General features: G+C 38.7%; 1 protein-coding gene across 1 annotated transcript in view; it reads right to left on the reverse strand.

The window, feature by feature from the left end:
* MAST4 (microtubule associated serine/threonine kinase family member 4) overlaps window positions 1-12,795 on the reverse strand; it is a 181,821-nt gene that overhangs the window by 14,554 nt on the left and 154,472 nt on the right. The window contains exons 17-23 of the mRNA XM_019517765.1: window positions 12,377-12,499; window positions 12,001-12,113; window positions 10,181-10,308; window positions 9,805-10,037; window positions 7,034-7,234; window positions 4,462-4,709; window positions 1,591-1,713 (exon numbers count right to left, since the gene is read on the reverse strand). Coding sequence (XP_019373310.1) covers window positions 1,591-1,713; window positions 4,462-4,709; window positions 7,034-7,234; window positions 9,805-10,037; window positions 10,181-10,308; window positions 12,001-12,113; window positions 12,377-12,499 — 1,169 coding nt within the window. The remainder of the gene's footprint in view (window positions 1-1,590; window positions 1,714-4,461; window positions 4,710-7,033; window positions 7,235-9,804; window positions 10,038-10,180; window positions 10,309-12,000; window positions 12,114-12,376; window positions 12,500-12,795) is intronic.

The raw sequence follows: 12,795 nt of genomic DNA on the forward strand, positions 1-12,795 counted from the left end.
TTTCAAAGAACTGGAGTCATTATTTTCACAGAAGTCCAACTCCAAATTTAACTGATATGCAATAAGAGCTAGACATATAGTTCTTTAGGCTCTTCCGAAAATCCCATCCCGTACTAGGAGTTATACAATGCACCTTTTAATATAGAAATGGAATCAGATAAACAATGTATTAAAAAAGTACCGCTCTCTGAAAAAAGTGAATTAAAAAGTGTCCAAAGAAAAACAAATATAAACTCACCTAAGGTAGGCCCTGGTCAGATCTTTCAGAACTCTACCAGTGCACGAGTTCATCCATAGAAAAACAACTTAAAGGTAAAGATGTTTCATACGGCCCTCCTAGCTTTGCCTGAGCTAAGCTACTTTGAACTTTCTGCCACTGAGACATACAGTCCCTACTTTCCTTTCTTTATCTTGGATTACTACCCCCCTTTTGAAATTTTCCCTACTTATTCTGTATTAGAACAGGCACACTCTAAACAAAGTTATCATCAATAGTTTGAAATGCATGAAAAATTGCTATGAATCAAAATAAATAGGCATTAAAGAAACTGTACTTTTTCTATTTACCAAAAAAAGGTATCTTTGCATTTTGAAGGAGGATGGGATGGTGGACATTTGAACATCAGTACCCTGAATTTCCTTCTATACATCGGCTGTATCAGCAGAAATACCAAGAACAAGCTGAGAAACTAAATGACATAGTAGTATTTATGGATTTACTGGCTACTTTTTATAGCTGTCAGCTATTAGCTGACTTGTACCTTGACAAACACAAAGTAAGTCTTAGAATCTTAAGAATCATAGAGAATTAGGGTCGGAAGGGATCTCAGGAGGTCATCTAGTCCAACCACCTGCTCAAACCAGGACCATCCCCATCCTGGCTTTGTTGAGCCAGCCCTTAAAAGCCTCCAAGGATGGAGATTCCACCATCTCTCTAGGTAACCCACTCCAGTGCTTCACCACCCTCCTAGTGAGCATTTTTTTCCTAATATCCAACCTAAATTTCCCTTGCTGAAACTTGAGACTGTTGCTCCTTGTTCTGTCATCTGCCACCACTAAGAACAGTCCAACTCCATCCTCTTTGGAAGCCCTCTTCAGGTAGTTGAAGACTATCAAATCCCCCCTCAGTCTTCTTTTCTGCAGACTAAATAAGCCCAGTTCCCTCAGCCTGTCCTCTTAAGTCATGTACCCCCACCCCCTAACTATTTTTGTTGCCTTCTGCTGAACTCTCTCCAAATTGTCAAAATCTGTTCTATAGTGGGGAGCCCAAAACTGGACACAGTACTCCAGGTTTGGCTAACCCACACAGAATAAAGGTAAAGAATTACTTCCATCAATCTGCTGGCAACGTTCCTACTAATGCTGCCCAGTATGCTATTAGCCTTCTTCACAACAAGGGCATACTGTTGACTCATATCCATCTTATTGTCCACTGTAACTCCAAGGTCCTTTTCTGCAGAGCTTAGTCAGATGGTCTTCTGATAACAACAATCCCTTGAAGGAAAAGGAATTGGGAAAAGAAAAAGAAATCCCACCAGTGATGGTGTACAAAGCTGAAGTATAAAGTTGGTCTAAAAAGTAATATGGTACCTTTAGCAACAGCTCTATGACTTCAGTGTGAACAAGACCGTGTACTGGTTCTCCATTGATATGAGTAATCAGATCTCCAGCCTTTAGTCCTGCTTGATAAGCTGGGCTTCCTTCTTCTACATTCTGGAGGTCAGGTAAAAAGAGAAAAGCTCTCATTAACAAAATGATTCTGGCTGCATACACAGTTTCGAATAACCTGGGAGAAGTTGCCCAAATTTATTCTCCTGGGTAAAGAGATTTGCCAAGAGGTGCATGTATAGACATTTGAATGATGAGGCCCAGAAGAATGGAGAGCTGACAGTAATGACACTGTTCAGTCAGGGGTGGCCTGTGCATACATCTCAGCATGCTCTGCAGGCTCCCTTAATCTGCCTCATGACAGATTGCAGCAATGTATACAGAAGCCCTGATTGGCTGATCCAGACTACTCAGGGTCAGCCTGTTTCCCTGCAACACAAAAGATTGTGAAGGGGCATGTTCTGCAACACACTGTCTGCCTCATATTGGGAGAGGGATGCTGGAGGTCTATGTTCTCTTCTGAGCAAAGCCACCCCGTGTATAGACACTTGCTCTCCCAGGAAAAAATCTCCCAAGAGTGATTTAACCCTGGTTGTTTATAGATTATTTTCCTCTTGATGCAGCCACACTCTTACTCTAGTCTAGGAAAAAAAGCCTGAACATCTATATACTCATGACTTCTCCTGAGAGAGCTACAACTGAATGTCTGTATGAGGTCTTGGTAATCCTTATTCTGTCAGCAAGCACTCTCTGTTTTAATGTAATAACTATCTCTTTTTGACGATGACTTTCTGACACTGAAAACAGCATTAGAGATCTTGCAGGACATAAAAAAAAAATCATCCTACTAATTCCATCTTAATATTAACTTGTAAACACTATAACACTTGTAGAGAAGTGTTGCAGTTCTTCTGGGGTCTATGCCTCATCTAAAGCTCACTGAAGCACTGTGACTATTTCTCTAACATAAAGGAGCTTCAGATGGGGCCAGCTGTTACAGAGATACAGAACAGGTGAACAACTGACTCAGACTGAGAATTCAGATAACTAAAGATAAGCAAAGTCCAAATCTGGAACATTTGTTTGAAAGAAAAGAAAGTTAATTATCCTTTATAGCATAGCGTTAAAAAAAACCTCATCCTTCCCTATGGGCTAGATAAGCATCCTTGAGGTGGTCTGCAGGCCAGACCAGGACTGACCCCCTAGGTCTGGGGTCCAGCCTGTGTGCCACATACAACATGAGCCAGGCCCTGGGTCCAGTACAGGGTGTGTGCTGCCTACAGTGTGCAAGCTGGACCAGGCACTGCAGGCAGCCTGAACCCCAGAACCCAATGCAACACTAAATCTAGCTCATGCACCACAAGCAACACATGCCCTGGGGGGCTGTATGTACAGCAAGGCCCTGGGCCAGCATGTGCTTCATGTGGTGTGTGGGGCTCAACTGGCTGTGCACACTGCATTGGTGCATGCTCCATGTAGTGCCCTGCTGACTGGCCCCATGTGCTGGCTCTGACAGCTTCCACAGTGCAAAGTTACTGAAGGATAAAGAGAGATTTAAAATTAGATCAACAGGTTGTTCAAGTCATTTCCTTAATTTTAAGTGCAATCTGCACCCACTAAAGCCACATCAATTCTATTAAAATCAACAACACCTGAAGGGCTAAATATTTGCAGTCATTTTAAATTTTAAGGTAGCGTAGATTGAATATACTTTTTCTTAACTCCTTCAGCATACATGTGATTTGCACACGGCACTTCCACTGAAAACAAATAGGCTTCTTCAGAGAAGCTATGCTTTTACGTCCAAGTGGCCCAAGGACAGGCACAGTGGGGGTGGGGGGTAGCTGCATCAGCCTCAATATTTAAGTCATATATTGCAGTCATTTAATATAAATGTTCAAACCACAAATAGATTAAGGATCCCTACAAACCGTCACTGAAAAAAAAATACAAGCAGCCAAATCTTTTTTAAGCTAGTTGAAATTTTTCTTTTACAACAGAAAATAGTCCCTTTTCTAACAAAGTGAATGGGTTGACAAAAGATAAGGAGCAATCACTACTCTGTCTACTGGCTTAACTTGGACCTGCAGAGACCAGAGAAAAATAAAAAAAGAAATTCAGGACCAATAATATATTGATTAAATTTCATACTTTTTTCTGTCCATGAACAATACCTTGAAAGAAAACTACAATATCCCCAGATTGATTCTAAATTATCTGCCCAATTTTAGAGAAAATAATTGCTATTGTACAACTTAGATAAATGATACTAACAATTAAATAGCAAATACAAATATTCAATAACCAAGATCCAGTCAGTAATTCATACTAGCTGGATGAGTTCTATACTGCACCATTTGGGTACAGAAACAATCGGGCAGAAACAATATTGCATGATTAAAATGACTGATTGCAGTTACATGGTCACTTAATTATATAACCAACTGACACAGAACAAACTGCAAACTGTATAGCTGGGTGTACAAGTTGAAGTTCAATTTAAAAGTTTGAATGATTCATACTCAGCCAGGTGTTCAGACAGGATCTGTGCAAACAGAGTTAGAGTGGCTTTGAAGTGGGGGTGACTGACTGTTGCTGCTGCATAGTGCATAGCAGCTCTTATGCATGATCCTACAGGGGGCACTATTGTAACAAAGTTGCTCTAACTTTATGCTTGCTTCACCCAGGGTCAAAGTTGGTGCGTTTCATGTTGAGTATACAACTGATCATAGTGGCCACTGCTGAGATAATGGGTACCTTGCCTATGACCCATTATCTGATGCAGTCTGAAAGCTAACTGCAAAACTTAGTTTTCAACTCTGGTATTAAGACATTGAGGAGAATTATTCTTACCCAAACAATATGGTGCACTGTGTAGACATCACTGTCTCCCACATAGACTCTGATTGCTCGGATTGTGAAGCCATACTTTTTTCCTGAACTGTGAATTACTATAGGTTGATGAGGACTTGCAGCAGCAATTGAGGATTCACGACTAGGAGATGAATCTCTGGAAGATGAAGGGTCTGAAGAAAGGGAATGAGGGGACATAGGACTTCCCAAAGGAGAAATGCCAAACACATCTGGAACAGATGATCTTCCTGTTGGAGCACATTTTGATTAATCACATGATCTCAAAACATTGAAAATATCTAATATTAATATACAAGTTAAAATCTTATAACAGAAAATGTGCTAAATTTTGTCTAAATCGCTAAAAACTAGCTTCCAGGCAAACAAAATCCTCACTCCTTTAGTAGCAACATAAATATGACACTTGGAAGATATCTATCAAAATATTTTTTGTTTTTACCTTTTATTTAATATTAAGAACTCCTTAAAAGTTTGAAAATACAATTTTATCTTGGAGTGTATTTTTATTTACATCACATGCCTTATGTGATGGCTACTTTTGGGATATAAGCTGTTTTTATGATACTAGAAAATATTTCCTGAAGACTGGAAGAAGAAAAAATCCTTAAATCCTTTTTCAACAGCATGCAGAAAGGGAATTACATCAACTGCATTAGCATATGTATCTCCCAGATGCATACTTCCACTTGATAATGTCCATTAGCAATACAGAAAGCTTTCAGTACAGATAATTTGGGTTGGGTTCTAACTTTTATGATGACAGCTATAAAACCAGTCATTTTAATTCCCACTTACAAAAGTAACTTACCATTGTCTTAACAAACCACTATCATTTTCAGTCTGCTACTTCAGATAAGTTGAGTCTAAACCAAGAAACCTTTGCTGGCAGAGGAACACTGGTTATGGGTAAGAGGTTTTAGAGGCAACTTTATGTTGGCAAAAGTTCATGTGTAGTCACAGCATACCTTCAAATAGGTACATTTGCAACTAAACAGAATATTTCATTTGCTGAACAGATCTAGCTTATCAGCTGTATTAGAAGAAAGCATTTTTTTTGCTACATCTGTAGTACAGCATAACTATAGTGACAAAAGTTTTATACATTGGCAGTGCCTCAGCTTGGATTTCATAGAATAATATTCCAATTAAAAGAAGTGTGATTTTATTGTTTTGAGTAGTAAAGTCAGTCTGCTTCATCTTTGGGCTATCAAATTCTTTTTATGAGGAGTTAAAGAATGTCCAACCCACAACTAGAGTACAGCCAATCACAGGACTTGCTGTACTGAAAGCTAACTGACTGCAAATTACCTTGGCACTTGCTTCCTAATCTGCTTTAACATTTAATTTACCCTGTTTACACATAGAATCCATTGCAATCTTGCTACAAGCAGAAATGCTGAATCATGGCCTTACTAGTACAGGACTCTAGCAAGAAAGCATCCATACTCTTCAGACAAAGATCTTATTTGGACAGATGGCATATATAAGGAGTAAACCTGAAAGCATGTGTGGGGTATTCCTGATTTTTAATCCCAGCTATGACCCCAGCAAGGTATGTCATGCACTCTTCATTTGGTCTTCTCCTTGTAAAATGCAGGTACCTTCTCTTCTCTCACACATGTTGTAAGGATTATAGTTAATGTTTGCACTGCACTATGCAACATCACAAGTTATTTACTGCCAATAAGTGAATTTCCAGGCATTCAAACACCAGCAAAGTCTCCCTGCTTTCACTCAGACTATTTTCATCCTGAATTGCTCTACTATTCATGACCAGTTAGTGGTTTGGCTGTTTACCCAGATTCTTTACTTTTCTGGAAAATGGGGAGAGAAGAAATGAACTGGTGCTTGAGTAAATCTTTGCAATCATGGTGGATGGGTTGGCTTTGCCTTCCTCTGGGGATTTGTATACGAATGCCACACTTTTGTACAAGCATTTTTACAACTATGTGAACAGGATAGATGGGAGTCCTTTATGTGCATTCTTTGCCATTTCCAAGGTAAGCAAGCACAATACTTCAGCAAGTACACAACACATCTTTAATCTGATGACAGATTACTGCCTTAATCTGATGACAATGAACTTTCCTGAAGTTATTGCCAAAACCCTCTTCCCTATTTGCAGAGCATGTGCCATACGCATGAGGCTAATTAGCGATCATGCCTAAAACAGATGTATCCATGCTTCAGAATTGAGAACCTTGCTCTGCAACTTCAGAAGAGTTAAGAATTTAAGCGTTACCTACTGCAGAGAGGAGACAGCTGTCAGTATGGATCTGGATTCTGGACCCTCCAAAAGTAAGGGGAGTTTCAGATCAGATTTCACTTTTTCTCTAGTTTAATGATTAAATATTCAATTGGTGACACAGAAGTTATTTTTCCTTGCTTCTGGCATGCAAGCCAAACCAAAACATGGAACAACCCCCCACAATTAATTTTGACAACAACTCAAGCTTGCAGGTTAAAAATGACTGAGACAGAGTCCATTCCAGACTCTCAAAGTGCAATAGAGTATTCAGGAATAATGACATACTACAAGATTCATCCCTACCTCCTGGGATCATGAGGGACAAAGCACTGGCAGAGAGGGACTTTGTGACTTTTCCTGAGATTTTCTTTTTCTCTGAGCTTTCTAATCGCTGACGAGCCACGTGAGAAGCAGTTTCGCTGGACGGCTTTGAGGAATTATCTGTACTGTCCACACTCTCAATTCTTGCATTTATCTGATCTAAGTGCTCTGAAAAACTGCCAACTGTACAAAGAAGAAGGGATAAACACATTGAGGGAAACTGGGGGGGTGAGGGAGGAGAAACAATACAGTTGTAAGATGGAATTTTTCTCTCTGCCAACAAGTTCATACAATGTTAGAGGAAAATTAAAAGCAAATGGAAAAGAGTAGAGATTTCATCAAGATTAACAAGGTAAGGAGAAGCACTAGGGACTGAGATGGGTTTGTATCAATGGCATAATTAGAAATACAAATAAAATCTGTTACGTGTTTTGTAGCTCAGCAACATACATTTAGAAGACTTAGCTGAGCATATTTTGCAAGTGAATACCCACTGAAGTCAATAGGGCTAGGGACAGACATTACACATAAACCGGTTTAATTGATCACAAATTGGTTTAAACCTGTAATGGAGCAGATGTTCAGGGCACAGAAACCAGTCTGAAAATGGCTGAAGCCAGTTTGAGATGAACCTGGTTGAATGTAGTATCAAACTTAACTGATTTGGGTCAAACCGGTTTTACTGAAACAGCAAAAGAGTTTTGACAAAACAAAATGGAACAGTGCTTTCAAAATGAATTGAAACTCAAAACAAAACACTGTTCCACTGAAATGTTGAAAAGGATGTCACAGTGCAACGATGTTGTTTTGCACAGCCCTACTGTGCAGTTACAAAGTGATTTTCACCTAGCCAGGTTAGACTAACCTGCAAAGATTGAATCAATTCAGGCTCAGGCTTTTTGAATGCCTGTCCCTAGCCAAGTAGATTTAACTGTGAATGTGACTCTACACATCTCTCTACTAGTTTCTCTACTCTCTCTTCGCCTTCCCCCCACCCTGGGGGAAAAAAAACCAACACCCCACATGCAAGCACTAAGCATGCATTATTCCATTTTTAAATTTGTATTTTCACTTTTTTTTCACCAAGAACACGAGTAGTACCAGACTCATCAGTATAGTGATACTCCGCATGATTTATGATACAATAATATCATCAGAGACGCTACTAAAGGTGGAGAGCAGAAAAGCACTTAAAGAAATAAAAATGGGAAAGACCTCACATCAGCTGACTCATCTGCTGGGGACCTGTTCAAATGTTCAGTAATATTTCAGGAAGGTTTTGTGACCTTATGGGATAGACAAGAATGGTTTATCTATTTTCCTTAAAAGGACAGCAAAAAGAGGCCAATAATTCCTTCAGATCACAGAATATCCTACTGGCCAGCATTTTGTAGAATAAACAGAAGTTATTTTCTAATTTATCTGGTATTTGCATAAACAAGGGAACAAAAGAAAGGAAGCAGATGCTTTGAATTATGCCTAAGTATTGGTGTGTTCATTACTATAAATCACAACACATCCCTGACTGTGATCTCACAAATGCACACATATACACATACACACCTACCCCCCCCAGTGGTCCTAATAACCATGCTTTAACTTCTGAAGCTTCATTACAAGGAAGAGCAACTGTTAAAAATGTTTACATATGGAAAAATATTGTGATATGGAAAAAATGTGAAGGGAACAAAGTTGAATCCACAGAAATAAAAGATATGGAGAAAAAATGGTTTATAGAAGCCAGGAAGTATAAGGAGCTCAGAATCTGGTAGTCTGATGACACTTAAAGGGTGAACACTAAATTTGAGAGAATCCTATACCACAGTGGTTCTCACCCTTTTTTAGACTCAAGACAACCTTTGTTAGACTCAAAGCACTCCATGACCAAATAGACAAAATTCAATAATGAGGATCAGGACATAGGAGGGTAGAAATCTGCCTAAGGTTCCTGCTCAAGTCAACAGGAAAGGAATATGGATCCAGCTGTGTCTAAAATCATTACTACCTTCTCCAACAATTAAAGCAAACACCTCTCTCATGAAAGATTTATAATACCTAGTAGGATTCTGAGGGCATGCCGTGGAACCCCAAGACATGTATACACATGTTCATTTTTGGTGGGTGAAGGGAATACAAAGAAAATATATTTAACCCTAATTAGACATAGTGTACTCTGTGTAACTCTCTATTAGATATCAAGCTAGTCTGATTTCCACATGGAAAGGACAGCCTTACCAAGTCTGAAAGACAGACTGATTTAATGAATTAAAAATGTTATGGGGCAGCAGTGTTTAAAAAACAGCTATGGAGATCAATCAGGAAAAAAGATTAGATAATTATTGCAATTGTGGTATTCTTAGAAATTGCAGGATTGAATACATAAGTGATCAGAGTGCCCAATATATCCACAGAACCAGGGCAACATGGACATAGGCTGCATAAGTCTCCTGGTACTTTGCTGCCACCTGACTGGATGGGTCTAGTCAAGGGCCAAAAGGCAGTCCATCTCCATGGACCATTCATTATTTTATTTATCTACAAATGTCCCAATAGGGGTGATGGAGTAATGCCAGATTTTGACATTTGCTGCAGTACTTGCGTGTTTCCAGTAGGTACTAATATGAAAGCTTATCACTCTGAACATCTTGGGATGATGTACTTTAAGTCAGGTCAGAACTGTGGGATGAGAAAGCTAAATACAGAATGTACACCGGCTTCCTAACATAACTGGCAGTAAATTAGGGGATCCTTACCTGACAATGTCGAGCTGCTGATGGTACTGGCTGGAGTGGTGACCTCCAGCTCATCTTGACCATGTTCCTCATTTGCAAATGTAGCCTTTTCTTGCTGTTCTCGGGATTCTCCCAAGTAAGTGGTTTCATCTTGATCTGCTTCAGCTGATATGGCCAGTTTTGGAAGAAAACCTGAACCATGTTGCTGTCTGGTACTTTCAGTATCCGAGGAGTTGGATGTAGACAACTGTTGCCTGAATTCAAAATAGCATTTGCACAATTCATATCTGAAGTCTTTCTACAGAACAATACTAGTGAAGGCAAACAGTAGTGGAGCTGGCCTGCCAACACCAAGGAAGTGGAACTTGGCCTGTCTTTGCCAACTGCTCCTACTTACGTTTCAGAATATTCTGAACTCCAGCTTAAAGATTCCACAGAGGGCAAGGTTGCATTTTTTGTTTTCTCTCCGGTGTCTTCCTTTTCTTCATTTTGATTTTGACTTATTCGATCTATGCTACTAAAAACCTATTGCATAAAAAAGCAATACGTTACTGATACATTTGATAAAAAAAGATTTTCAGGAAAATCTCTCCTACAGGACTCTGTATGCTCTAAATGTTTATGCAGTACCCTACAGCTTCAACTTCAACTATCACAAGTCTTTTCGAATTTCTAGGAGTTTGTGTTCTTAAGGTGCTTTTCAATTCTGTTTTCTTGGCTCCTCAGCTACAGGGTCATAACAGAGAGATGTTATTCATGAATTCAGCTGCTTCTCTCCCCATTCCACTGTATCAACTATGAGCCCGCAAACAAAATCTGTAGCTGCTTAAGGGGTTTTAGGTCAAAGAATCAATGCACCATTTAGATTACTTCTTAACCATGAAGTCAATCAAAAAAGGCCTACTAATTTAATGGCCACCAGTCAAGTGTGGAAAGCAGAAAAATGAATTTGAATCGAGTGTGAAGATGAGGATAAATTACTTGGGTTAAAGATTTAGAAAAAATAAATTCTCATCATAAAATGCAGCTGTTTGTTTAGCTGACACTGTCTATAGAGACTGTCAGCCTCCGAGTCACAGCTACTGTTACATACAATAACAAAATGGCAACTTTCAAGATATTGAGCTACTCCTGTGGGTTTATTTCTTTGGAAAGGATATAAACCATCTCCAAAGAGCCAGAACCATTCTTCGCTGTCTGAATCAGTCAAGCTGCTGAGTCAAGACAGCATTCACATTGAACAAAACCAGCAAGTCCTCCAATTCCTTCCTCCACATTAGAGCAGTCTGTCAGAGGGAGCATTACAGAGCACAGGCTTACAAAAATATATATTAGGATAGGTGATTTTTAAACTACCTTTCTTTCTACTGACTAAGATTCTAGTTAATCTTCTTTAAAACAGTTTTTGAGGAAGCCTTACAGTAACAATTTATATTAATAGGAATTTTTTGACAATCATTGCTGGTTACCATTTAGGATTAAAAACCTGTTTTATTAGACATTTGTTTTCTCAGCCTGTTATAACTTCCTGATTTTTCCTGTACATTTTCCAGAGGTTGCCATCAACCTCTAATTGCCAAGTCCTAATATTCCCTCTCTTACTATCTCATCTTCTCTGGACTCCCAAGTTTGCCACCAATTTGTCACATCCAAAATGCAACCCTCAATCTGCATATCTCCGTAAAAATGTGGAGAAAGCATATTCCCTTCTACCCATCACCCACATTTTTCTTTTTGTATACCCCATTTAATAGTTCATCTCTGCCTTAGCTCTTAAGATTATAAACTCATCCGAGACAAAACTTTTTTCTATGCAGTTGCCTTTAGGCACCTTAACACTGCTAGAGCAAAATACAACACCCTCCACCCCCTAAAAAACTGATAGGGAAGTGTCCTTCAGGATTTAATAGAAAGAAATCTTTCCAAAGCATCTTTTGAAACATACTACATTTTCTACAGGAGAGCTCACTAACTTTACAGAAAGGCTATATTTACTATTACATTCCGTAAGATCCTAGAGTGACTGCAACAGAATCCTTATTACATTTGGATTGAACACTACTGGTTTCATTCTTATTAAACCCCACTGAATTGCACCATAATTAAATAATGTGTCAACCCTTCCCTTGCACAAATCGGTCCTTTTCAAACCCCTGAAGTAATAGAGTGTGTTTGTGTACATACTGCATACTAAACAAACACAAAGCCTTTACTTACTTTTGAAAATCTATGGGAACAGGAGGAAAACTGCCTTATCTCCAAATTAAAATCTTCATCGTTTGTATCATCTTCTTCTTCAGTTTCCATATGGTGATATTTCTCAGAACGAGCTACAGAAAAGGGAAATAAATGTTTTGAACTTATCACAGAATATTGGATGCCAAGATTTAATGTTAATTAAAAGGGTAATTTTATTTTTAAAGATTAGCTTTTCTAAAATGTCAGGTTGGCAGTGAGATCCTGAAGCTTCCAATTGTTCTGATAAAGAGGATTTTCAGTGCACAGCAAGTAAAAGAAAGAATCAAAGACAATTAATAATTATATCATTTCCTCCTCAAATTAAATAATTTGTTTTGTATAATATAATACATACTGTCAAAATAACTTGTGTCATCTTCAGATTCCAGCTGTGGAATAAATTCTGCTTTCTGTCTCAGCAGACTATTCCAGTCTAGGCTACGAAAGAACTGGTGCTGTTTTACTTCATATGCACCACCTGAGGGAGCCAGAGAAAAACCATCTGAGCAATTTCTAAACAAAAAAATCTTCTGTTAATTCAAAGCTAACTCCTTGTTAAAGGAATATACTAATTAGCATGGGAAAGCACAGGCAACATTGCAGTCTAGTATGTCAAAGATGAAAAATCTGTTTCTGCTATCACAGATGAATACATTTCTTCAATACCTTTGTGTTACAGGATTATGTTTTGTGGTGGCGGGGGCTTTGTATTTCCATTACTGCTACCAACAAAGCTAATTACTACCTATCAAATATATATTAGGCTGAAACTTG

This window comes from Gavialis gangeticus, unplaced genomic scaffold (genome assembly GCF_001723915.1).
Source record: "Gavialis gangeticus isolate Ggan-Ray unplaced genomic scaffold, GavGan_comp1, whole genome shotgun sequence".
Taxonomy (NCBI): domain Eukaryota; kingdom Metazoa; phylum Chordata; order Crocodylia; family Gavialidae; genus Gavialis; species Gavialis gangeticus.